This window comes from Manduca sexta, chromosome 28, assembly GCF_014839805.1.
Source record: "Manduca sexta isolate Smith_Timp_Sample1 chromosome 28, JHU_Msex_v1.0, whole genome shotgun sequence".
Taxonomy (NCBI): domain Eukaryota; kingdom Metazoa; phylum Arthropoda; class Insecta; order Lepidoptera; family Sphingidae; genus Manduca; species Manduca sexta.
In genome coordinates, this window is record NC_051142.1 from 17,188,660 (window position 1) to 17,215,252 (window position 26,593).

The 26,593-nt window shown below is 37.1% G+C and overlaps 2 protein-coding genes across 2 annotated transcripts; one reads left to right on the forward strand and one right to left on the reverse strand.

The window, feature by feature from the left end:
- Positions 1-13: 13 nt before the first annotated feature.
- On the forward strand, positions 14-21,450 carry LOC115456168 (scavenger receptor class B member 1). Its single transcript, XM_030185109.1, has 12 exons — positions 14-433; positions 4,757-4,848; positions 5,391-5,554; positions 11,673-11,811; positions 12,789-12,904; positions 14,051-14,150; positions 14,737-14,864; positions 16,374-16,494; positions 17,439-17,589; positions 18,144-18,294; positions 18,843-18,939; positions 19,375-21,450. Exons 1-12 carry the CDS (start codon positions 187-189, stop codon positions 19,606-19,608), a joined length of 1,740 nt encoding a protein of 579 aa, XP_030040969.1. The 5' UTR covers positions 14-186; the 3' UTR covers positions 19,609-21,450.
- A 421-nt stretch (positions 21,451-21,871) lies between these two features.
- Positions 21,872-26,250, reverse strand: LOC115456169 (40S ribosomal protein S3a). Its single transcript, XM_030185110.2, has 7 exons — positions 26,023-26,250; positions 25,627-25,723; positions 24,866-24,951; positions 23,989-24,084; positions 23,050-23,197; positions 22,314-22,475; positions 21,872-22,041 (listed from the first exon to the last, which is right to left on the reverse strand). The coding sequence occupies exons 1-7, from the start codon at positions 26,082-26,084 to the stop codon at positions 21,898-21,900; spliced, it is 795 nt and encodes a 264-aa protein (XP_030040970.1). The 5' UTR covers positions 26,085-26,250; the 3' UTR covers positions 21,872-21,897.
- Positions 26,251-26,593: the final 343 nt, after the last annotated feature.

Sequence of the window (26,593 nt, forward strand, 5' to 3'; positions counted from 1 at the left end):
AATATTTTTTAATGTGATAAAACGTTTCTTCTGTTTTGAAAAATATATTATTCTAATTTTAAAAATAATAATAGCAACGGAGGACTTTTAGTCTTAAAAAAGTAAATATCCATAAAACTCACAGGATTAAAAAAACAATGAACGCGTGATTTTCTTTTAAAAAAATATCCTATTAGAACTTAAAAAATGGATCAAGTAAACAACGACAAAATGATACCTTCGGTGCCAATGCTGCCGAAAGGAAATGAAGAAAAACTTGTCATTATCGCACCTCATAATGGAGTGGGTAAAATTTTAATTAGAGAAGATACAATGGTGGGAAATATCCAGGGGTGTGCAACATGCGGCAGGGGACAATTTACGTGTTCAGGTGTTAAAAACCAGTGGTCCGCTTTATGTTGGGGGAAACAGTCTGGAAAAAAATATTATACATGTAAGTATTTTGTACCTATACCCTTAATAATAATAATACCTATGGCTTCTATTTTAATTGTATGAGATAGTAACCTCGTTATTTTCATTCGTCAAATAAGTTAATAATTGCAGAGTAAAATATAGCAAAATGTTTTACAATATCATAACTATATTAGTGTCCAGGACCTTATCATCAGCGACTTTGAGCAATTCATTGTTTCCTATCTCAGGGAAACCACGTGTATGTGAGATGTCATAGTTACCGCCCAAGCTGCTCCGATCTATAACTTTCCTTATACAAATAATATATTATATAGTTATTGTTTATACAACATGTCAGATCTGTGATAACGACGCAACAAAATGATTTAAGAGCTGCGAACTTAGATAATATCGAATATAACCTAATGTCTGAGACGAATATTTTATGTGCATTTACATAGCATAATAACATTGACTAATATCGCTTGTGGTTTAAATTCGGGGAATACCTGTAGGGATAACGCACAAACATGTTTTTTTACATAAATCGGCCAACTATCAAGTTTCCTACACCATAGTTGAATTTCTATGGGATCTCCATCTTCCTTTAACACAATACCAAGTCATAGATGCATCTTTAGCGTTTAAAGGTGTAATTACTGAAAGTTCTAGTGGACTAAGGCCTAATCCCTCTTAGTAGTAGAGGAAACCCGTGCCCAGCAGTGGGACAGTATATAATACAGGTCTATCATTATAAAGGTCCAGTAGCGCATCCATGATTTTTTTATAGGAGTTTATGAAAAGTGCAGATATCCTACCATCAGGATACCACTCTGCCTGTGCAACTTTGTGCATTCGTAATAACGAGTGCTTGCCGACGGCTAAGCATCTTCGTCCCTCTCCTCTCTTTTCAACATTTCTTTTATTTCATCCCCGTGAACACGAGTACAATAAATAGTTGAGTCAACACGCGTATTACTTTACCAGTTCCAATTGTTACCAGTTTTTATAAATTCGATTCAGCTCTGACTACCATTTGTTTTTACTTTGGTATACCAATATAGTTAGTAGCATAGTTTGTACTAAACTTTACTACTCTGCTATTTACTCTACCCGTGTATAGCCTTCAGACCAGTAGCGCATATACGATTCTGATTAGGAGTTTATGAGAAATAGAACTCTTTTTTTTCTACGTGATCGAAGCGGAAATGAGGAAATCCGTGTAAGAACAAGAGTTTTATTTTCTACGTGATCGAATCGAAAACAACGGGATTCGTAGAAGAACGAAAGTCACCGACATAGCCCATCGGATTAGCAAACTGAAGTGGCAATGGGCAGATCTTTGGAGTGGAGGCCACGACCTGACAAGCGCAGCGTCGAACGTCCACCCGCGAGGTGGACTGATGACCTACTAAAAGGTGCAGGAGGCCGCTAGATGCAGGTTGCTTCTGTTTATTCATCGATCTGGAAATCTTTAGTGGAGGCTCATGTTTAGCAGTGGACAATCTGCAGCATTACACACATGCTAGTCTTTCTTTGCTACAGAAATCCCTACGCAGACAGTCTCTAGACACATTAATATGCATAAACAAACACCCCTACAGTGTTTCGTTGAATAACATTAACAAGTACGTGGGTCAATTGAATGATAGTGTAGTCTAGACCAGGTCGATTAGGTCTCAATTTGTGTTCCTGTTACAACGAGGTGAATATTAATGTGATACTGGAATAGTATCCACAAAATGGACGTTACAATTTTAACACATAGGTACGTTTATTTCTGTCGAAAGTGATGTGTTAAACTTGAAATATAAGTTTATGTCTAATGGGGTTGGAGAAAATGTTCCCTTAGTGAATGTACATGAAGCACCTTGAATAGATAGAGATGGAGAAGTTTCGCAAAAGTCGTAATAAATTTTTCAGACGATCACGACTACGACCATTCCGCAAGGATTGTACGACTGAGAAGAAGAAGGAGAAAGTATCAAAGAGTGCCACATGGCTTGTTTCCTATATGGTCCACAGCTGGGAATCGGTGCGAGTACGCATCGCCAGCTTTCTACTTGGAGATAAATATAGCCGATATATTTATTCAGGAGTTTAGGACAGTATCTGAATGCCAATTACATCCAAATCCAAAAGCGGTACCTACTCTTATGAGTTAACTTAAACTAAAACATGAACTGCTGTTTGGAATAACAGTAGGAACAAACACTATATTGTTTTATGTTTGTAAGTGTCATAAGATTATAGACTAATGAATTTATGATTGATTTTGCTCAAGGCTCGGACGATACGAAAATGTTTTTCCAGGATAAAAGTACCGATATATATTTTCTTTGGTAGCTTATATGCTATTTCAGAATAAAATACTATGCCCTTTCTTTGTGCCTAATTCAATCTTAATTCGTTGAGCAGTTCTGACATGTTTGACTAACAAACATCCATCTAAACTTTCGCATTTGCACATTGACGTATATTCTATAGACACGAACGTCCATATAAACTATTTGTTCAGGTTTCCAAGTTTACACTTAGACTCGAGTTCTTATATCATGAGCGCCACTCCGTACAAAACCACAAGCTGTCAATATTGATTATACTAAAGTCAGTTTGAATGGATTACAGTTCAATTCAATTAAACACAGTGAATGTTTGGAACGCCAAATCTAGTACGCAGTACATATATATCGATGCCCCATTGCAAAACATCCAATGAACACACCCCTTCCGTTGTTTCTGAGAAACTGCGGCCAAGAGTTAGCCACTGTACTGCCATTAAATTAGACGGACATAATTCAGGCAACCATAACCGAACATAGAGATAAATAAAGAAATTGAATAAATGGTTAACCAACATATCTGGATCAATAGCCAAAATGCGTTACTACAATCGTTAACGCTAACGTTATGTATAAGAATGACATGCGATAATATTATCGATAGGATATATCATTCCCATACATTTGTCTATATTCTTTTCGTTAAGAAATGTTTAAACGCATTTTAGTTAAATCCCTTGGACTGTGAAGTCCATTGGCATCATGCATTCGAAAAAAACACACCGTCACTGACAACGCAGTCTTCTATTGCTATGAAAACAAGATAAAACCGCCAAAATAATAACACGTACGAAATATTACATACTTTTACTGCGTATCATCAAGATAGACAGTAATAACTCATGGGGAGTCGAATGATAAACTTTGGTAGGTACACGTAACGGCCAGTCTTCAAACTAACTTTTTAAAAATAAAACTGTTCTTTTTACAAATATATATTTTTTAAATTTTTTTCAAGACTACCTAGATATATTGTGTTTGAATACCACGTAATACCGGTAAAATTATTTGACCAAAAAACGACACTAAAAAGTTACCGCATTAAGAAATTAATTTTTCCAAATCTCTGCGTTTAACTCTGGTATTTATGGAACTCAGTGTAAAACTCACATTTTAAACTCACCGGATTTTGTGGATTGTCTATCTTATATGTAGGCAAAAAAACTAGAAAGAGCTAAATTAAATTCTATGCTAGCCGTAATAAAGCAGAAAATAGAAAAACCCCGTTCAGATAAGAAACGTCAAAAATATCGACTACTACTACAGCAAGGTCACTTCTCACCCCTAACATTGCTTGACATTAACCCCGAATATCTTTTAATTTAAACAATTTAAGTATTATTATCAGATTCTGTGTTTATACATATAAGTAATTATTATTTATGTAAACATAATCATACGATTCATATCAGAGGTCGAAAATATACTTTCAAGTATATTTTATCTTAAATGTTTGTGATCTTTCGCTCGACGATAGTTTACGATGTATGGTAATTTTGTTTTCATTTCATCAGTAGGTAACAAAGTTAACAGCTTATAGAAATATATCTCCTGGGGAATTAATATTCTTGAAATTGTTAAGGACATCTGCATAGTGCATACTAACAAATGTCAGTGAGAATTTCGATAGCCTTTCAATACAACAGACTGCATCTTTGATCTAGTGACAGCGTATATCATAGATGGACGTGGGTTTCATTCTTAGGTCGAACAAAACTGTAACGATATTTCTAAGATGATTTTCTACAGCTAAATCCTTCAAAGAAGGATCAAGAACGCGGCCGATTGTAAACTGAATAGCTTTCGCAGCACATTAAAAATACAATACTTGGCCAATAAAATCGACATGGGATATTACCAGGTCGAAGTAAAAAACAACAGCAATTCGTAATGCTAATGGTCTGGCTTCTACTGCTTAGTGTAACAAAAAGGCAAACCAATAGGTAGGTACTCCGGCGAACTCTCACATAAGAAAGAAGTACTAAGTAGATGTCATAATGAGTGTCTGCTTGTTCCAGCACTAGTGATACTCACAGCAACCTTCGTGCTCAGTTTAATCGGCACGATATGCTTCTGCTTTACCAACACAATCAATGATGCTGTGTTATCGGTAAGTTATAGTCAGATTTTCAATGACAATAATACAGTCTAGTCCAAGTATAAACCCAATCAGACAAAAAAGCCATAAGCAGTGCCGGCCTTAGAGACAGACGGACCAGGCAACCTTCCGTGGCCTCGCGCTTACAGGGGCCTCGCGCGGTGCTTTGGAGGGCCTTTTATTACGATCTTACCAACAAAACTTTTAAAATCAGGATACTTTTTTTGCTTTTGCCTGAGGTCTCGCGTCGCTCAAGGCCGCCACTGGTTACAAGCCCAGCGTTAGGCTGGCATTAAAAACTTCAATCTTACCGGTAACTCATTGGTCAAAATTATATTTGGACTATATGTTCATAAGGTCCAGTTTACATTGTCATGATAAAAAAGTCCACCAACAAAAGTATGTTATGAATTGCCAGCTCTATGCTTGTCTACCAAATAGTTTCTTCAGCTCAGAACACTAGTATTATAGAAGACTTGATCGAGAATAATGCACAAGTTTTTGTGATTTTTGTATCAAGTTTCTGTCAGTCAGATATTGTTTCTCCTTCACAGAGCATGGTGATCCGAAACAACTCCATAGCGTACTCAATATGGCAGCACCCGAACGTGCAGCCCTTGATGAAGGTGAGGCTGTTCAACTACACCAATTGGGACCGAGTGCGGCTCGGGCTGGACGAGCGGCTCCATGTGCAGGAGGTCGGGCCGTACGCGTACTCGTAAGTATTGCAATTAAGTAGCAATGGATATCCGCTGTTGTTTCGATTTGAAGGACATTCTAGCTAGTGTAATGACTGGGTATTATTAGACGTATTCAGTCTCAGGGTGTCCAGTGGAGTTCCACGCAGTACTTTGTTTATGAACAGTCGTATCGCTTACCATCAGGCGAGGGGCATGCTCGTCTTGCTATTAATGGCAATCAAAAATTTTCAAGTCTCGAACAGTCCGGCTAAATGGTGTTGACAATTATTTTTCGCCAATTGATACTCTATATGGTAACTACTTACCATCAGGTGCAGTGGAATCACTCAGTGATTCACTCGTATAACAATATTTTGTTTGTCGCCAAAGCGTAAGGGGAAATTGAGACTTCACATTTTTTTACTTGTAGTCGCCTTCTTTTGACGGCGTCAATAAAATATACGAATATGATTCTTGTGCATGGATGTACTCAGAGTGGTCGGCTGTCGACCCTCTCCCCGCCTGCCAGGAATTTGATTACCTTCTTTTGTTGAATTATTGAGACTACCTATAAGGAACTTCCTAATTGCAAAAATGAGCATCGGTGTCTGATCGCTGTTTATAATTTTCGCAGTAATACGTGCTTGCCTATATATTATAATTTTAGTCTATAGGTAACAATGTTTAACATATTTTTTAAAAACAGCATCTGGTTTAAACATCTAGAATATTTTTTAAACTTTAAAATGTACCTACATAATACTCTAGCCAAAACAAAGGTTAGACTACAATAAACGAAAACAAAACACAATCATTCCAATATTAAAAATAATTAAAACAATAGCGTTAAGAAATAATTAATACTATAAATATTTACTTTACTTCCACAGATAAAACAATGACTTTTACTACGCTAACGAAAGCTCTTCGTTGCTAAGTGCAAGTCCATTTTAAATACTTAAAACATTGTAATCACTGTCTTATTGAAATTGAAAGTATATCCTAAGTATTATAGATACTTACTTAGCGTTGTGAGATTTAAAATACGAATCCTAATTAGTGATTAGTACAATGAAGCCATCAGAATTGAGAACAAATTTCTGGTCAGTCATGCTACTAAGAAAAAGCGGCGAAAGCCTTGGGTGTGGACCGGACTGCCGAGACGAATGTCCGCAGGTTCGAATCCGAAGGGCACACACCATTGACTTTTCTTAAATTATGTGTGAATTCTTTGTGAATTATCGCTCGCTTTAACGGTCAAGAAAACTATCGTGAGGAAACCTGCATACCTGAGAAGTTCTTTATAGGAATTTTGAGGGTGTGTGAAGTCTACCAATCCGCACTTGGCCAGCGTGGTGAACTAAGGCCTTATCCCTGTCAGTAATAGAAAAGGCCCGTGACCAGCAATGGGACAGTATATAATACAGAACTGATATTATATTATTATGCTGCTAATAAAGAATTAATTACCATAACTCTCAGACGAGCTACTTGCTCCACCACTTGATAAACATCTGATTAATGTTATGTCTAACAGATAACGTAAGTTTGTTGCGTCAAGTTTGTGTTTACATGAAGTAAATACATTTGAACGTCACGCTAAATTCCACGATTATCGAATCCGAAGTTCGAATCGTCAACGTCACCGTAATATGGTTTGCACGGAACATACGTCAGAGTAAAATCTCTTCGTGTGTAATACTTTTGTATGTAAACATGAATGAATGTTGACTAATGAACTAATTAATGAATATAACTTGTTGGTTGATTATGAAATGAGTGAAGATGTTTTGATTTTGTTTATGACTTCGAAGAACGAAGTGTGATGCTATTTGATGTGACATAATTACTAGAATAACCACAACATCCGACAGCATATTTTCAAATAATAATTCCAACCCTATATTATATACTGAACCACTGCTGGGCATAGGCCTCCTCTACCATAAGAGTTTAATTGCCAATGCACCGTATACCAATTAGTTTAATAAACGTAAGAAGTTTTCTGATCTATTCCATTGGAAACTTCTGCTTGAACAACTGATGGACTAAAGAATAATTAAATTTAACTTTGTTTAAAATGTTACAAAGGACCGGGAAAGTCGACTGTTATGTTTTGTCTCACGTAGGCGACGAATCAAATGGGTTATCTGCAGAACTTTGCACCGTCGCTTCCACACGTTAGTCGTCATGTATTGTGCATTATATCGCCCGTGGAGCGACGGCCTGGTACCTCATCTAGCCCTACCTCTACACATTAAATTGCTGGAAGGCTCCTAAATATATTTTTACCTCTATGAATCGATTATCGTAGTTTTTAAACATTCGGTAATCGTTTAATGAGTGTAGGGCCACCGTAGGGTATTGACGGTATTGTTGGTATATAGATGGAACTCGGCCCAGCGCGGCGGTCTCCCCCACTCAATGCTTGACATGTTAGCCGGCAAACATGACAACTACATGACAGTTACATGACATTACGCGTGTCACGGGAATATAACCTTATTATTTATTTCATAATAAGGTTATTTTTCCGTGACACGCGTAATGTCATGTTAACCGGCTAACGTTCCAATCATTCCGATGGCAAATAGCGATGTTATTCTTTTACTAAACGACATAACCCTGTATCGAAGACCGGTGATTCCAAAATAACATCTCAACGAGACTGAGCGAAGTGTTTATTAGGCAATTAGTTCGGATCGCTAGGTGTCTCGGCGAAAGAAGGTGCAATACTGCAATGGACTACAGAAACTGTTTTAACATAATTCTTTATCGAAATATCTTAGTCTAATTCCCAAATATACATCTAAAGTATTTATTATAATGTTTATTAGACAAACTTAAGTGACCTCTTGATAATCACTTTAAAGCCACGTTATACCCGTATCAACTATCCGTGTTACTAAAAACGCCGTGACAATAGTCGGTCTCATAAAAACAACGTAAATAAAAGTTGTTAGTGATTAACAACTTTTAACAATAATATCTACTGTACTACACTAGTGGAAACTATGACTTCTGTATTTTAATTATCTTAACTAGTCTATGAGAGTTAAATTATTGTATGTTTCCCATATAATAAAAAGGTAAGTAGCTGACGACGAGACACGTCAATAAATGCTATACAACTGGGAACTGCGTGTTCTGGCACAGATATGTGGTCAAAAATACTCATTGCGAGTAAAGTTACCCGATAGGTATCTCACAGGGAAATCCTGATAAATAGCCTGATTTCTATAAAAATGTCCTACCAATATTGGCGTGAACGCGCGCGATGTTAACAAAAATTTAAAAGTAATTTTGTTGCCCGTCTCTCTACGGTGACAGCGCGGAGGTAGGTATTTCATTAATTCCTAAAAATCCTGACATTTTCGAATCTCAGAAAACCCACGGAAACCTGAAGTCTGGTATCCCTGGTAGAAAAAAAATCACCAATGAAACTGGCATTCGACGCTTACATCAGACGCATATCTTAACGGTCTCTAATTTTATACTGATTTCACAATTAATAGATCCCACAAATAGGTTACACGGCCGCCATCTGACATTGTTTAAATTATTGCTGCAACATTTTCGATAAGGTTCACTAATAGTCTAAGCTTATCTTCCACAAACATGCACGCTTCCTGCTTTATTTATTTATTAATTGCTTCTTATTATTGTTTTGATTTACAATACTAAGTCGTTATGTATCTGTTGAATAAACCCCTCATTCATAACACAAAGATAGATCAGTACTTTTAGAAACTCGTCAAAGCCACTTGGCATCAAAAAATATGTGCCACTATCATCTTTTACAAGAGTTATAGTAACGATCTGTGTCAGAGCAGGACAGTTGTAACTTTTTTTTATGCGTCATACCTTTATTAGCCTATCAAAGGTCAGCTTATACAAACACCGGACCTTTGGGTGAGCGCTATAGATGCCCGCAACCCTTGACAATTAACTGACTATGCTAGGCAACCCACTACCGGGTGCGAGTCTCTGTACTGGATGGCCACTGAGACAGCATGAGACATCAGCAATTATGGGATGAGCGTACTAAACAATCTATCCCTTACTGCATTTGAGGGTACGCGGGGCGAAACTGTTAGAAAGGTCGGGAGGGGAAACGCGGCGAGATCCTCGGCGGCGAGGACGGAACTGCGGTCTTGTTGAGTGTAGACCAGCCGCACTAGGCGGCACTGCTCAAGAGCGGCTGCTAACAACTTAGAAACTTCCGTCAGAAGAACCCCGCAACTGTCCTTAATACACAGAAGACTATTTGGGGGGGTATTGGTCTTACTGTCTCACGGCGAATGGTCAGATTAATGTCGTCGTTTGGGTCAGATCGCCGGCGTCTCCATTTAGCGCGGTAGAATGGAACATTGTTACTCCCATTTACTTTATTTTTATAAATCCTGGTGCTTAGTGTCAGAGCTACACGCTCGTCTTTTTATTTAGTTACTTATTAACCGACTTCAAAAAGGAGGTTATGAATTCGACGGGAATATTTTTTATTATTGATATCGATATCAGTTTGCAGATAGCGTCTATTTTTGATCATGTTTTCCCCACGACAGCCAATCGTGTAATTATTTAAATAGGCCGATACTTACCACAAATGAATAGTAACTATATATATATTGTCATTAATAATTATTAAGTAATGATATATGTTATATCTATAAGTTTGCGTCATTACCACAACTCCTTACGTACAATACTAGAACAAGGATTAATAAATAATAATAGGAAAGCGAAAATTACATGAAAGTGAATATTAATACTTAAGGAATAGAACATTTTAATGTATTTAAGTTTGCGTCATTAGAACTGCTTACGAACAATACTTTTATCATGAGGAAAGAATAGAAGTGAATAAGATATGATACGATATGATCAATTTAATAATAATTATTATTGTTAGGACACAATTAAATAATATAACCACACAATGGGCATAAATTGTTATACTAATCATAGAATATTATTGTGCAAATTCTGATTTCATTCTTGTTGGTTTATTTTTATATGAAATTAAATTTTATTTTAAACTATGTAAATTTTTTAATCTGAGCCTGCTTGAAATAATATGTTGATGGAATCATTGTAGGTGATTATTGGTTAACTAATTATCTAAACTGATTTTGATGAAATTTTCATGGGTACGGGGTAAGCTAGAACACCTGAAAAGGACACCGATAAGGTTTTTTTATATGTATCCCAGCTAGAAATCTATACAAGCATAACCGAGAATATTTGTACTTTCGACCATTATTATAGGCATAAACATTAGGCACGTCGCAATTAGAAGTTAATTATAGTAAACAAATGTGGAAATTAGGTCATCGGATTTAAATCTATATGTCTGAGTATTATGTAGTCAAATATAATAATAGTCAAATAGTAATATAATCAAATAGTGTTAAAATCTGGTGATATGCCAAAAAGAGGCAGTACCTATATATTCTATAAGCTAGTTTGTAAAGAAAGCTATAGGCACGACTAGGTAGCATCTTACTACCTGTTTCTACCATGATAGAATCCTTCTGTTTACTTTTTATCCGTGGTTCTTTAAAACGGACATTAAAATACCTTCTTAGTTCATAATTTTGGGTCCCGCTTTACTATGGAGAGAAGTGGACAATTAATATTACCATCTTTCTATTTGATTAATTTCTGTGCGGAATATAGACAGATTCGTATTCCCTGAGACTTCAAGCTCGCCGAGCTTCACCGCTCGGTGTCATAAAATGCGTGCCACTGCTGATCCTGGCTTACAGGAGTTGTAGTGGTGGGTGTGAGGGCGGGAAAGTCTCTAACTATTTCTACCGTCGAGCAGCAGTGCAAGCGCTGTTACGGAACGAACTTTTTTTTTATACTTGCAACGGCAATGTGACCCCACTCCATCTGATGGTAAGTGGAGTAATATCCAATAGAATGATGACTCATGTGAGATGATTACCCCTCGGCAGTCGACACAATTATGCCGGCCTGTTAGAACCGGATATACACAAGCTGATCCCGGAACGCAACTCACTGTCGTAAGCCCTGGCGGATTTTTAATACCTTGGATACGGTGGTCGCTTTCCAGGCGGATATAAAATATATCTCACCACTACCACTACACAAGGGGCCTATCAATAATCTTTAATCCAACCTTTGTTTCAGGCAAGACTTAGAACGAGTAAACGTAAACTTCCAAAATGACAGAATAACGTTCCAAGAGCGCAGTCATTTCAAATTCCTCCCGGACAGGACGGTCGGTGCACAGTTCGATCAGATCTACGTGCCGAATCTGCCGTTACTGGTAAGTGTATTTAGTTTGTCAATACTTTATTAAATTGGGAGAAGACAGCTATAAATTTAAAGCATGACGGCTAGTTCTGGGAATGTAAATTTTAGCTTAGTTAGAGTATTCTTAGAAAAAATTGTTAATTTATTTCTAGAAACACGAGACCAACCTTAATGTAACGTCAATTTTAATACGTATAGTGCAAATGAAACATTAATGTCGATATTTTGAAGGCAATCGCTAGAATGCGATCGATTCGCCAGTATAGTATAGATTTCCAGTGATCTAACTTCAAGGAAAATCTGTAACTTCCCCGTTTCCATTCTCGATAACTTATGACATCCACCTGATAATATTTAACAAGATATACCTAACTATAAACAGATGGGCGCCGTCTATATTATAGTCAGCAGTCTTGGGGCTTCGGCCGACAAGCTGTGAAACAAAAATATAAAATGGATCCAACACAAAAATACCATTAAAAAAGTGAGGGAAAAGAAAGCCAATAATAAAAGTGTTTTCAGATTGGTTAAGAAATTACCGATTTCTTATGTAACAAATAAAAGAAAATTTAATCCTCCTCCTTCTTCTGAAGTTAGTTAAGAAGATATACTAACATAATAATACGTAAATAAATTACTACTCGATGGCAAACGCTGGTTGAATCAAATATCTCTACTTATCACTTCGAGATACAGGCGTAAGCTTACACTATTAACCTTTGACGGCGTTAACAGAATTGTTCCCATTGATGATGAACGAAAAAACTAAATCCTTTGTTTACTTTTCGGACGAGCAACGCCTCAACAACCCCTCCCTCCCCCCTCTCTCGAACCCCCGTAACCAAGAAGGCTACAAATTCCTCGAAACGTCGTAAGAAAATCATATAAAAATCCACGATAAAATCTAAAAATAATTTTATTTTTATGTCTTCTTACATTCGCGTAAACATAAGAAATCATTACATAAAGTTATTTATTTATTGTCCTCAGGGTGTGATCTCCAAGACAGTGAGCATGAACATCAACACTCTGATGCAGTTCTCCCTCAACTCCGGGCTGCAGTGGTCCGACCATCCTGAGGCATTCGTCAAACTGCCAGTTCACAGGTAAACAAACTTAATGAAATGGGCCACGTTCTCAGAACCATACCTAATTGATTACTTTGAACAGCTAAGTAATTGAAAATTGTAGTTACTTAATACTTTTCACTTCATTATATTTAAAAGCGTTTTGTCCTCGTATTAGAAGTATTTGATGCCTAAAGTACTGGATTCGAACATTTTGTCAGGATTGTCTTCAATTATTTCACGTTATAGAATTGGGGAATCGTCGTTGACCTCACTACCCAAGGTCCAGAAGAGTAACGTAATCATAAATATTTTTTTAAGAACAATGTATTAACAGCTTGATAACGGCGGAGTCCAAACCAGGGGCCTTATTCTCTATCCCGCACGTTATTTTGACAGTGCGTAACAAGCACGTAACACAACGCATTATGTTTAGGACTATAGAAATTTGTCTTACAGAATACCATTCCACGCACATTTCTCGAAGATAACATGACACGGCCGCGTTACGCGTTTACACTATCATACAGAATAAGGGCCCAGTCATCCAAAATAAACCTTACATATTATTAAGCAAAGTCTCTCACCGCGTTTGTCTTAACGCGATGAACTCAAAAACTGCCAAACGGATTTCGATTTTTGATACAGAGATAGTTGAAGAGCCTGAGAAGGACGTAAACTTTATATCCCGGAAAAGAATTTATCGGGACTTTTATTCAGGAAAAACTATATCACGCGGATGAAACTGCGTGTAAGAGCTACTGATATAATTAAATTGTCGACACACACTGACGCATTTTATCTCTGAAAGGCATAGAGAAGTTACTTTTTTTAAAGGGGTAGGCAGAAGCGCAACTACTGCGTTTGTATTCTGTCCAATAATGTGATAACTAAAGAGTAAATATTTGAGACACTTGAAAATATTACAGGGAAATAAAATTCGCAATTTCGTTTACTTTGACGACATAATACGTATTCCAGTTACAGTTTAAAACCAAAATACTGAACAAATTTGTAACTATCTGTACGAGACCGATCTGGAAGTATAATTTTTCAAATAATAAAGAATTTCCAAATCAGTTAATAAATGACCCAGTTCTGAGGTAGCAAACATTAAAAAATACACGTCGAATTGATAAATCTCTTCCTTTTTTGAAGTCGGTTAAAATACCGTTATGTTTTAAGGTTCCTGTGGGGATACGACGACAGCATTATCAACACGGCAAAGCCATTTCTGAGCTTCGTGGGTCAGTGGAAGTTTGAAAAGTTCGGTCTACTTGCGAGCGTGAGTATGAATTTATTTTAGACTAGCTTTTATTCGCGGTTCTGTCTATTTAAGAATATTATAAATAAATCTGTTCTAATAGGACGTATCTACTTATACGTCATGATGAAAATGTATAAGGTATTTGAGTGTCAAAATCTCTACCATAATATAAGATAAAGTTTGTTTGAACGCGCTAATCTCGGCTACTACTGGCCCAATTTTGCAAATTTTTACTAATTACTAATAAAAAAAGGTGTATATTACTCCTTAGTGCTAAAGGCTACTTTCTACCCCAGGAAAATATAAAACAGGAATTTTATCCCTGAAACTTTGACGCGGACGAGACGAGCTTGCCGTTCGCCTGATGATAAGCAATACGACCGCCCATTACCAGTAGAAACAACATCCAACACCTTAAATTACAAAGTAATTGTTTGGTATTTCGTTTGGTATTGGTCGGATCGCGACACACTTACATTGGACATTATGGCGGGTTTTAACACCTTATGTTCAATGAAACATAAAATATATCCTACCACCAGCTAAATAGTACAATTCTACCATCAATTTCTACAATAAAAAATTATTCTGCATAATTCTTCAGAAAAACGGCACTTTATCGGAGAAGTTCACCATCAACAGTGGAGAAAACGACAAGGACAGGATGAACATCCTCGAGAAGGTCGATGGGGAAGAACATTTGCCGTACTGGAGCAGCCCTGAGTGTAACAGGTGAGGAGATACATTATAGGAATTTGGTTCCAACAAGCCGGCATAATCGTGTCGACTGCCAAGGAGTAATCATCTCTCGTCAGTCGACACTCTATTGAATACCACTCCACTTACTTTCAGGTGCAATAGGATTACTTTGCCGTGTGCGACGCATATAAAAAAGGGTCCACCAATAGAAATTTACCTGATGGCGAATGAATAAGCACGGTGCTAAACCATATTTAGAACAAACAAACCAATACTAACAAACATCACGCATTTATCCTCGAAGAGTTAGGCAGAGATGCGGGGCGCTCACATTTCGCCATGTATTACGTCCTATGATGTAATGAAGGCGAACCTATCCCCACATTAGACACAAATTTCAGTCTTAGAAACGCAATTACTAATATTACTAAGCAGACAACAGCTCTTGCCCAGTTGATTTTTGCAATAAAAATAATAATACCAGCTCTGTATTATATACTAACCACTCGTGAGCACAGACCTCCTCTACTACTGAGAGAGTTTAAGCCTTAGTTAGTTCACATACCTTCGAAATTCTTACGGAGTCTTAGGTATTTAGGTGTCCTCGCGATGTTTTCCTATACCGTTAAAGCGAACAATAATTCATAAATAATAACTTCTAAATGTCGTATGTGCCTTGGTATTAAAGTACATAATCAAGTTATCCTTGATTTTCAATGAAATGTCAACTTCCGTATTTCACGAGTCTACACTTGATTTTTAATCTATCTGTTACGAACTAATTGGTACATATACAGCGAATAAATCTTTAATACCACATTAATAATACATATAAAAGAATATTTGTTAATTTTTACAATGTTACATGAAGATAAACGGTCGTCAGTCGGTATCGTTCGCTGATAAACTATTGAACTCATAGATAATGTGAAAAATATGTGCGCCATTCAGAACGTAACATCAATGGTATTTGAACTGTAGTTTTTTGATCTGAAATCGCAGAATCTTCGAGCACTTTGAGTTTAAAACCATTTAAACTATATATTTCTCTACACACACATAAATACAAAAAAGAAAAAACACACACACACACACACACAGTTAACAATACCAGGCACACAACGGATTCCTTACATTATGTGTGGTAGAAGGGATACCAGCTAATAATTTAAACTAAGTGGTCACTACACGAGGTTTTATTTGATGATGTGAACATTGTAACAATTATCACAACATAGCTTTACATTGCTTCTTGACAAATTTCATGATTCTAGGTCAACGGGAAGTTTGAAATTTTGATTCTCTTGTACCATCGCAATGTAGTGATATAAACGGTCATATCTTTTGATCACGTGGACTTACAACTTTGATTTTGTCACAAAAGAGACGTAAATTTAAGTATTTGATATATTAAATAATTTGATACCTCTACACGTTCCTGAGAAAAATTTGACATACAGACAGAGGGACAACAAAGTGACCCTATTATAACTTTTGAGTTCTAGAACACTAAGAAGTAATGCTAAATATGTATTGTTAAAGCCTGGAGTCATCAGACGGGTCCATCTTCCCGCCCTCGCTGCTGGATAGGAAGCAGACGCTCCACGTGTTCTATCCGCAGTTGTGTCGCCGACTTCCCTTCATATACGAGAAGGATGTTGAGGTATTTCAACTTCATTAATTTCCAATTATTATTGTTCTAGAATTGGTCTATACAGCCATAAAAACTGCAGGTCCATATATACATTGTAGCTAATGTAACTATTGGACACGATAAGACTTAATATCTCATGTCTCAGGATGGCGAATGCAGTGGAATACCAGACAATACTTGGTAATTCAAGGTGTTGGATGGTGTTTCTAATGTTTATGGCCGGTCGTGTCGCTTACCATCAGGCGAACGGCAAGCTCGTCTCGTCATACAAAGCAATAAAAAAAATCCACAAATCAATGATTACCTACCTAAATCGTCAGAAATAGACGTTCAACGCTGAAAATGGATTTTAAAAAAGTTGTCCACGATTCTTCTTATGGCAGTGTTTGGAAGCTGCTTAGCGGCAGAACAAACAAAGTGATAGTACCCGGCCATATCGAACACATAGAATTTCGAAAGACTTATTGCCGAATTTCATTAGAACAAGTGGGGAGGTAAGTACCTAACTATCGAATGGAAACTAGTAAAAATAGGTACTTAATTATATACTTAGTCTCCCAACCTGGAAAATCAAAGAAAACCCGTCGATATCGAACAAATGGAATTTCAGATGACTTATTTCCAGATTTTATTTGAAAAAGTAGCTTACCTTGTTTTCGCGTGCACAAAACGCGTTATCGCTACCACCACTGGGAGGTGAGTGGAACGGTTATGTTGGTTTCACCGGTCTTACGGCTCAATGTCGACACTCAAGAGTATAGCATCATTCGAACGAGCATTGGACCGAGTCCCCAACTCCTATATACCCGTCACTGGCCTACCAACCGAAACCCGCAGTAGCTTTCGGCGCATACGGAACTGCCCTGGCATCTTGTTGCACTGAGATATCTGCAGACGTCCCTTCCCCCCTACAGCCTATAATTACCTTCCACTCAACGAAGTAATATCAACAGATTGCGGACGGAATCCACCTCCTGCGTTACCGGATGCCTAAGAACGTTTTCGACGATCCCGCTAACAACCCGGCGAACCAGTGCTACTGCGAGATCGACACGGGCACCTGCCCCCCGCGGGGGGTCATTAACATCACCGACTGCACCATGGGTAAGCACCAATAGTCTTTGATTCACAAAAATGAGGGTTGTAAAAGCAAAACATAATAAATGTGAAGTTAGGTATTTTTTTTACATGGGCACTGCAAAGAGCTCCACCACACCTGATGGGAGTGGAGAGGGATCCAATAGAATGTAGACTGATGAGAGATGATAACCCCTCGACACAACACCTGCGACAATTATTTAAAAAATCAGAAAAAAAAATTATATCCCATAGAAAACAAATTACTGGGAAAAAGTAGCCTATGTGTTTATCTGGGACATGGTCTACCCTTGAGCCAAATTTAATCCAAGGAAAAGGAACTATATTAGGATGAGCGGAAGGGAGAAGGGAAGGAGATTTTTGGAAGCCCTTATAGACCTCGATGTGAATTTTGCAACCAAGAGACATACACACTTAACTGTGTGCTTAGGGCCTCGGCATGTCCCCCGTGTATGGGTGTGCATTTGGTGTGGAGACCGAGCGAAAAAGACTTGCCTAGGGGAGAACCAAAGGCATATTGTCTAATCCAGGTCGCTTACCTCAAATTGATGTATTTACAGGAGCTCCAGCACTAGTGTCGTTCCCCCACTTCCACCTGGGCGATCCTCGTCTCCGCGAGGAGGTGACCGGGCTACAACCAGACCCGGTGCTGCACGACTCTTACATCGACTTCCATCCTACGCTGGGAATTGCTCTTAACGGGAAATCTAGGTAAATTTGTTAATTTTATAGCCATAAACTATTTAAATCCGACTTTAAAAAAGAGGTGGTTTCGCAGACTGGCAGGCTTCATGGTCACAGGGCGGACTGAGGTGTTGGTCGTCCGAAAATAGTAATAAAAGTTACAATACCTACCTACATTTTACAATTGCTTGGAAACGTCGGGAGAAAATTATATATTATAAAAAAGTGCGATAAAATCCTGAAAATAGATTTATTTTAACTCACACATACATCATGCATTTATCCCCGAAGGGATATGAGGTGCAACCAGGGCACCCACTTTTCGCCAAGTGTGTTCCATCACATGATGTGATAGGAGGCGAGCCTATCGCCATATCGGGCACAGATTCCAGACTCCGGGCTGATACTGAGCAAAAAACCCCAAATATCACTTACCCGACCCGGGATTCGAAGCCAGGACTCAACGTTATCGTTCCGCACATGCAGTGCAACTACGCCACCGAGGCAGTCAAGTTTTATTTCAATTAATTAATTATATACTAAAACTATCATCTAATAAAATGCAATTATTTCAGTCTCCAGATCAACATTCAAGTCAAAAAATCCTCCACCTTCACAGTCCTCAAAGACTTGGACGAGGGACTCATCCTGCCGGTGGCTTGGATTGAAATGGTAAGTTTATTTTTTCCCAAACTCGCTCTGTCCTTTGGGACGATTTTGCCAACGTCTTTAAGCTTCTTGGCATACACGTATAAAAAAACGATATCAGCAAACAGTTTTGTTTATTACAATTGAATTCCAAAAATAAGTACTAAATGGTTTTCGATAAAATTTTGCATACATATAAACCATGTCTTGACCTATCATATTATACTAGCTTGTGATCGCGAGTCCGCGACTTAGCCCGTATAAAAATATTTTTTTCTTAAATACTTTTTTATAATTATAATTTCGCTTTGGAATAATATGTAAAGATAGGCTTTTTGTACCGTAAAACGAAGCCGCAGCCTACACGTAGTTGATGTTATAAATCATCAGTGACCTTGTACTTCAACATACCTTCAAGTATACACCACCAGATGGCGCTAAAACAAATTTTTGTTCCAGGGCATAGAAGAACTGCCGGAAAGCCTACGATCTCTAGTATACCACGGGACGTACTCGACGGCCGCTGTACAATTAGGACTCAGCGTGTTCTGTATCATAGCTTTAATTATATCGGGAATCTGTCTGTTCTTCATGTTCGAAGGCAGAAAACAAAAGTTGTGCGCGACCGTGCGAGTGGTGGGGGTGGGAACAGAACTAAAAGGGCAAACGCAACCTACTGTCCCTAGTAAATAAAGTTACGTTCTATCAAATTGGCTATTGAAAAGGTTTTTTGTGGCTTGATGTACGCAATTGTAAAATGGAGTCGTTCGTCATACACTGTATTTTTTGTTCAGATGAAAAAAAAAGACGAATTGTTTAAGCATTTCCCACGTGAATTGCATTAATCTAATTACACTTGATCATTTTATTAAAGGGCAAGACCGCCATTTTAACGACATAAAAACACATTCTACTGGGTTTTACGTAACCTTTAATCGTGGCTATGTGTTTTAATGATCCTACCTAAATATCTTCTATGATTTAAAATTTGCTATAAAATCCTGAGACAGGAAGATCTCAACACAACCTTGGACAATGATCCACATCGGCCATGCTCCTCTGATGGTCAAATGGCTAAGATAGTTAAATAAGTGTAAAATGCGATCAATGTTATATAATATGCAGGTTTGTTTCTACCAACACCATTATCCTTCATCAGCTTTGTACATTAACGAATTAATGAATGAATTTTATTTATTTCGATCTTCAGTGGTTATTCGCAATAAAACTACTTCCTTAGTTTAAATATTTTCACCACGTTTGGTAACTACCCAAAAGGCCCCGTTATGAAACGGACTAAGCGGTTAGGCATAATATAAAGGTAAAAGGACTCTCCCACCAGCTATTCATTGTTCTTTCAGCACTAAGTCCTAACTCTATTGTAGAATCTCATTTATTTTATGTATTTTTTTGATACACTATATTAACATAATTAGGAAAGATTATTATATTTAAATATTTCGGACAGGCGCTAGATTCGTAAGTTTTACTTGCGTAACTTTGGAATACGTAAGCTGGTTACAGTAATGTAGAAAATTTTTCGCCACTTTTAAGTTACGTGTGTTATAGTGTAAATTTACGAAGTTCTGAAGGCTAAACATGAGTACATTTATTGTAATTAACTTACGTTAATATATGTAAGTAAAACTTACAAATATAACACCTGCCTTAAAAATATACCGTGGATGAATTTGAATCAGACACACAGACCAACCCCCGCAGTAAATCAAATGTATTTTTTATCCATGCCAGATGCACATGGAATCTTTTATTTCGAAGGTGGCTGTTTCTTTTTTTAGGTCCCTAGCAAGCGCGAGGCCCTAGGCGGCTTCTCTGTTTGCCAACCCCTAAGACCAACGATTTTTTTTTGACACTGTTTATGTGTAATTTTTTCTATTTATTGCCGATGGACGGCATCACGGTATAAAAGTTGATGCTAGTTATCTGTGGCCTTATTCTCTATGACACAAGGGTGATAATAAGGACGTAACGCATCGTCTCGCAGACAATAAACATTGGCATTCAAAATACCATTCCACGCTAATTTCACGAAGATACCGTAACACGGCCATGTTACGAGTTTACGCTGTCATATAGAATAAGGCCCCTTAGTGATATGTATAATATTTTGTTATTTATTTTTAATTTATACCGAAGATCTTGTTTTTTATTCTAAAGATTAGATATTATTGTAGTTAGATTGCGTTATGTACTATATTTCTATGCTTATATTTATATGTAGAATAGCATTTTTCTTTTTATGTAAAACTCGTTTCAACAAAAACGCACAATTTAATTTAAAAATAAAAAAATTAACGAAGCAACGTGTGCGAGTACTGCTAAATGCAAAGTATGTTTTAGAATAAAATTGTCTAATTTGTACAAATAAATATATTAGGATTAGTTTTCTAGACTTGGTAATGTATACGAAGTTAGATAAGTACCTAACCGTTGAATAAGGATTGCCTTCTACTTATAGTGTCGTGATTTCTTAGATTGTAAGAAAAAAATGTAAATAAATGTTTTAAATTTTCAGTACCGCATTTGTGATTTCTCCTAGATAAAAAAAAAGATATAATACAAGTGTTTACTAACACTGTAAATGAGGAAGTACACCTTACACTTTGACGGATAAAAGCTGGTTTCAATACACAATCCCACTAGATTATCTCGGATTCATTCTAAGAATTAACGAAACAAAATAAATATCTGCACTATATAGTATATTCTAATGGTAATTTTTTTCAATCGATTCAAAGGCATAAATATATATAGGATAGTTTGTTGAAATCTGCTTTAAATAACTAGACCATTTTGATAAAAAATTTATATGGTCTAGCTTAGTCAGGAAGAATGGACTGTAGTCTGTACGAATATCAGTCTGAAACATAATTCTATACGGACGAGTAAACGCAAATTCTCTATACACACAGGATCATAAAGTGAAACAATAACATCAGTTTTTTTCAAATTTATTTAAACTTATACACTCTCCTGGACGGGCGGCTCGTATCCCTCGGGACGCTCCGACTTGTCACCCGCCTCACCACGCTTGCCGCCACCACCTTCTCCGTGGAGCTCCATCAGCTTGGAGATCTCGAAACGAGGCCTCTTCAGCACTTTCACCTGTAAACATATTTGTGGTCAGAAGAGTATACTGGATTGGGGGGAGGAAGGAGAGAAGAACTGAAGAGTTATTCAGAGATAAATCAAAAGGGAACATGAGTTTTCATCATGTATGTGTCATTGCGAGCTAGGTGTGTCATCATAAAATTTTGATTGTATAATTTCTTAAATCCAATATAATTGTTCTATTTAGTGACAACCAAATGCTGAAAGCATTTTAAATTTTATAAATCAACATTTTCCTTATTTTGTATAAAAATCCAACTCCTTACCTTTCTGATGCAAACGTCACGAAGTGGGTAGATTCCGTGGCACGCCTTCTCGATGTCCTTGGCGATCGAGTCAGGGATCAGCTTGTTGACCACCTCGCGCAGCTCCGAGTTGGTCACGTCACGGGTGATGATCTCGCACATCTTCTTTCTGATGGCGCGCACCTGGAACATAAGTAAATTTAATATGTTGTAAAAAATATATTGTACCACTTCGATTTACACTTTCCAAACAGTTTAACTGACCCTAACCGCTCGTAATTTTAAGGGTTTGTACCATGCTGCAAATACGTTTGTTGTACGAATACTCCGGCGAACCTTAAGGCGCATTCAAATTTGCCGTAAATGCATTTATTGCGGCGCCAATACAGTGAACTATCCATCGGTGCGGACACTATGCAAGAACTGTGTTATCCCGCACTAGCGTTTGGCGGCGCGACAAGAGTGAGATAATTTTCAGACAAGCGTGTGCGATACGCACGCGCTTGCCGCCATAAAAACTAAATGTTAAATTAGACGTCATAAAATAGGCGCGGTCAACGGCAAGGCCGATGCTGTCCGATGCTTTATGAATAAATTAAACAGCACCCTTATGACAATGATTAATGTCAAACATGCAAATGCGTAAAATTTAATATGTAGTCATGATAATTTATATATAAATAAATCATAACAATAACTGCATCCACATTTGTAATAGTTATGAAAAATAATATCTACTGTAATCATGGATGTATACCTGTGTATGCTGAGCGTAGCATGTCTTGCGTTGGCTGAGCGAGTCCTTGTTGGTGAACCCGATGCAGAACACACGCAGGACGTACCCGTCGGTGGTCTTCACGTCGATGTTGGCCTCAATGAGGGTCTGCCATTTCTTGACCATCCATCTGTTGACAAGTATTTGAGTTATAGCCTTGAGGTAAATTGAGAACATGTCCAAAGTTTGTACAATAAAATCATGTCTGTAGGTATTTTATACAAAACTTGTTTTTGCAAAATTAAAGTAAAACTTCTAATTCTGCAAGTTCGAAAGAATAATACGAAAAACGTCATCGCAATAACACTTCAGGTTAGCTTACATACTTCAAGTTTAACTATTTCGAACACTACAACTAAATTTATATGAAGGTATCAAAAATATACAAGTCTGAAAATTACTACTATGTTAAAGAAATGAATGTAGCAACGACATGAGTAGCCAGTTCATATATATTATGTAAAGGCGGATGCCATGTGGTCGCGTCGATTTTTGCAGCTTGAAACGATACAAAGACCATAAGGTTCAACTTTGTATAGCTGGGCTGCAAATTTTCTCACCATCAAACTAATCTTGAAAATTCTTGCATTCTTAAGAGATAACAATTAACTTTAAAATATACCCACACATTCACGCCTTTTATCCCCGAAGGGGTAGGCAGAGGCACAAATGGTGCAACCACTCTCTGCCATGTGAATTTCCACCCATGATCTAATAGGGGCGAGCCTATCGACATATCAGGCACAAACTCCTAACACCAGGCAGGTACTTAGTAGAAAAACCAACATCACTGCCACAGCTGGGAATCAAACCCAAAACTTCAGCACTCAGTCATACCATAATACAAAAACACCAATGAGGCAGTAAATTAAAATTATTGTACATTGAATTAATCAAAGGCAGTTAAAACCAGCATCTTACCTGAGTTTGTCAGTGGTGAGGTCCATACCGTGGAAGTTGCAGAGCACATTGCGACCCTGGACATCCTCGGCAATCAAACGGAACTTGCGGAAGGACCTGCACAAATATTTCTCATATAATAGTTGCATTGAACTGTGTAGTTATTTAAAAAATTATATATTTTCAGTGATAAATCAAAAGGGAACATAATTTTTCATCAGTTCTGTGTCATTGCGAGCTAGGTGGATCATCATTATGACTTTTAAAATAATTTTATACTAATCAGTGCTTTACAATCAGTATACAAATACTACGTTTTCGCAATAATTCCAAATTTTTAAATTAAAATATACAAAGCCCATAAACCAACAGTTTTAATAACTAGATGTAGGCATACACTTGAAATACTATTCAATTTTGTGTAGTTTCTCTGGGAATCTAACCCATTGCAACTTCATAGTAAATAGTTCATCAAAATTGAATCAGCATTAGATTAAATTAAAGCCATACCTTGAAATAAAAACTAAAAACTATTTAAACGGATTTTATCGCGGTTTTTGCACAAGCCTGGGATCCTGTTCTACATTTAATTAAATCGGATCCCAAAAGACCGGCTGCCAGACCTCAAGACACTGTGAGCTCATTCTGCGTAGATCGGACCGTCAACAGATAAAAATTTTAAAAAGTTGTATCTTTGACACCTGTAGGTAGATATTGTAACTTTGACTTTCACGGATGAACAACACCTCAGTCCCCCCCGTGACCATGAAGGCTGCAAAGTCTTCGAAACGTCGGGAGAAAATAATAATATAAAAAACCGCGATAAAATCCGTTTAAATAGTTTTTATTTCAATGTCTAACATTCGCGTAAACATAAGAAATCATTATAAAGCCATACCTTTCCGCATCAGTGTCGGCTTGGAGATCAGCCAGAGAGACCTCAAAGACACGGCCTTTCAGTCCCTCTGAAGCGATTTTTGTTCCCTGCAGACAAATTGCTATGGTTATATCATGATTTTTGGTTATAAATGTATTTGAAGTTGATATAAGATTGTTCAGCGATAAATCAAAAGGGAACATAATTTTTCATCAGTTCTGTGTCATTGCGAGCTAGGTGGATCATCATTTAGATTTAAGATTGTTAGTAAAACTTCAAAATAAAAATATTACATTTCAACTATAAATTGAGTTATCTATGGTGTCCAAAACAATGTTGAAAAGTTATTGACCACATGCAAGCCCTAATAAAACTATTACGTCAAAATGTGTAAAGATTTGTTAAAATTCTGGAATTCCCACAAGAAGAGACTCATTATTTGTATTCTAAGGTGCAATTGTTACTTCATGCCACATTCATTTTTCCGTACACTTCGTGTTAAAATGACAATAGAACCTCTCAATTTAACTACTGGTATAAGATGATTAAATTAAGCGGATATACTTGTTCGGTTATTTTACAAAATGTTATGCTTCCAAACATAACCTATAAAGCTATAACCGAAAATGCAATGCAAAACGTGTTTTTTTCAAAAGTCTAACTTCAATATTAATAAGAAAAGCCACGCTTTCTATGTCCATACTTCGTGCCGCACGAAATAACCCGAAAACACAAACTAAACCTAGCCAACTTGTTATAACCTAAGTTCCAAAGTTTTTTACCTGAGTGCGGTTGACAAGGGTTGTTCCCACTTGCCTCTTGGTGAACATGGACGGTGCCTTGACATCGTACCAGTCTTTACGGGTGAAGGGATCAACACTGAAAAAGAACAAGTTGTTTAGTATAACCTCAAAAGATTGAAACTTACCGATAATTTGCCAATTTATAATCTTTCCTACCAGAAGTACAAACTGAAGCACTTGTTACTTAGCCCAAATACTAGAATTTAACACGATAAGAAGTAATGATACTTATTATTTTGGTAAAACATCTTGACACGAGACACCAACTTTCATCCGAAATTATTAAAAACATCACATAGAGTTATACGTATTTAGGGTATTAAACGCCTAAAGCATTTACTAAACTACTAAAATTTGGATTTATTGCGCACTTACATCTTCTTCTTAACACCCTTTTTGCCACCTTTGGAAAGGCCTTTATTTTTACCGACCGCCATGTTCGCACACAAACTTGAGAAAGACTTTGTGTTGTTTATGGTCCAAACACCAGACAGCGGTTGTCAAAATTGACGGTTACATAGATAAAAAATTTGAGAATAGACAAGTTTTGAATTACTGAATGATTTTATATCCAACTTAATTTTTATCTCCATTTTGTCCAACAACAAATGATTATTTTATACTCATGCTCCACATTCACTTTCCGGTACGGGGCAGGCCGAAAGGCATGTATTCTCGCATACACTGCATTTATTGAGGCGGCGCGGCCACATTGGTCAAGGATTTCACCTTACGGTTTTAGATTTTACTCTTTGAATCAACTATAAAGGAAAATTTGGGACAACATAACGTTTTAAATTGGGAATGATAAATAAAAGTATTATCTCTCAATAGAATAATTGTAAGACCGATATATACTGTATCAAGAAGAACATTCAATAATGAAAGATTTTTTGACCGAACACAATTTATTTCTGGAGGAATTTTTTCGAAAGGCCAATGAATA

Coding starts and splice junctions, on each gene's coding strand:
- LOC115456169 (XM_030185110.2), bottom strand. CDS start 26,084: ATGGCGGTCGGTAAAAATAAAGGCCTTTCCAAAGGTGGCAAAAAGGGT. Junction 25,724..26,022: donor AAGGGTGTTAAGAAGAAGAT/GTAAGTGCGCAA, acceptor GTTCTTTTTCAG/TGTTGATCCCTTCACCCGTA. Junction 24,085..24,865: donor GCCGACACTGATGCGGAAAG/GTATGGCTTTAT, acceptor ATATTTGTGCAG/GTCCTTCCGCAAGTTCCGTT.
- LOC115456168 (XM_030185109.1), top strand. CDS start 187: ATGGATCAAGTAAACAACGACAAAATGATACCTTCGGTGCCAATGCTG. Junction 11,812..12,788: donor TGCCGAATCTGCCGTTACTG/GTAAGTGTATTT, acceptor TATTGTCCTCAG/GGTGTGATCTCCAAGACAGT. Junction 14,151..14,736: donor AGTTCGGTCTACTTGCGAGC/GTGAGTATGAAT, acceptor ATAATTCTTCAG/AAAAACGGCACTTTATCGGA.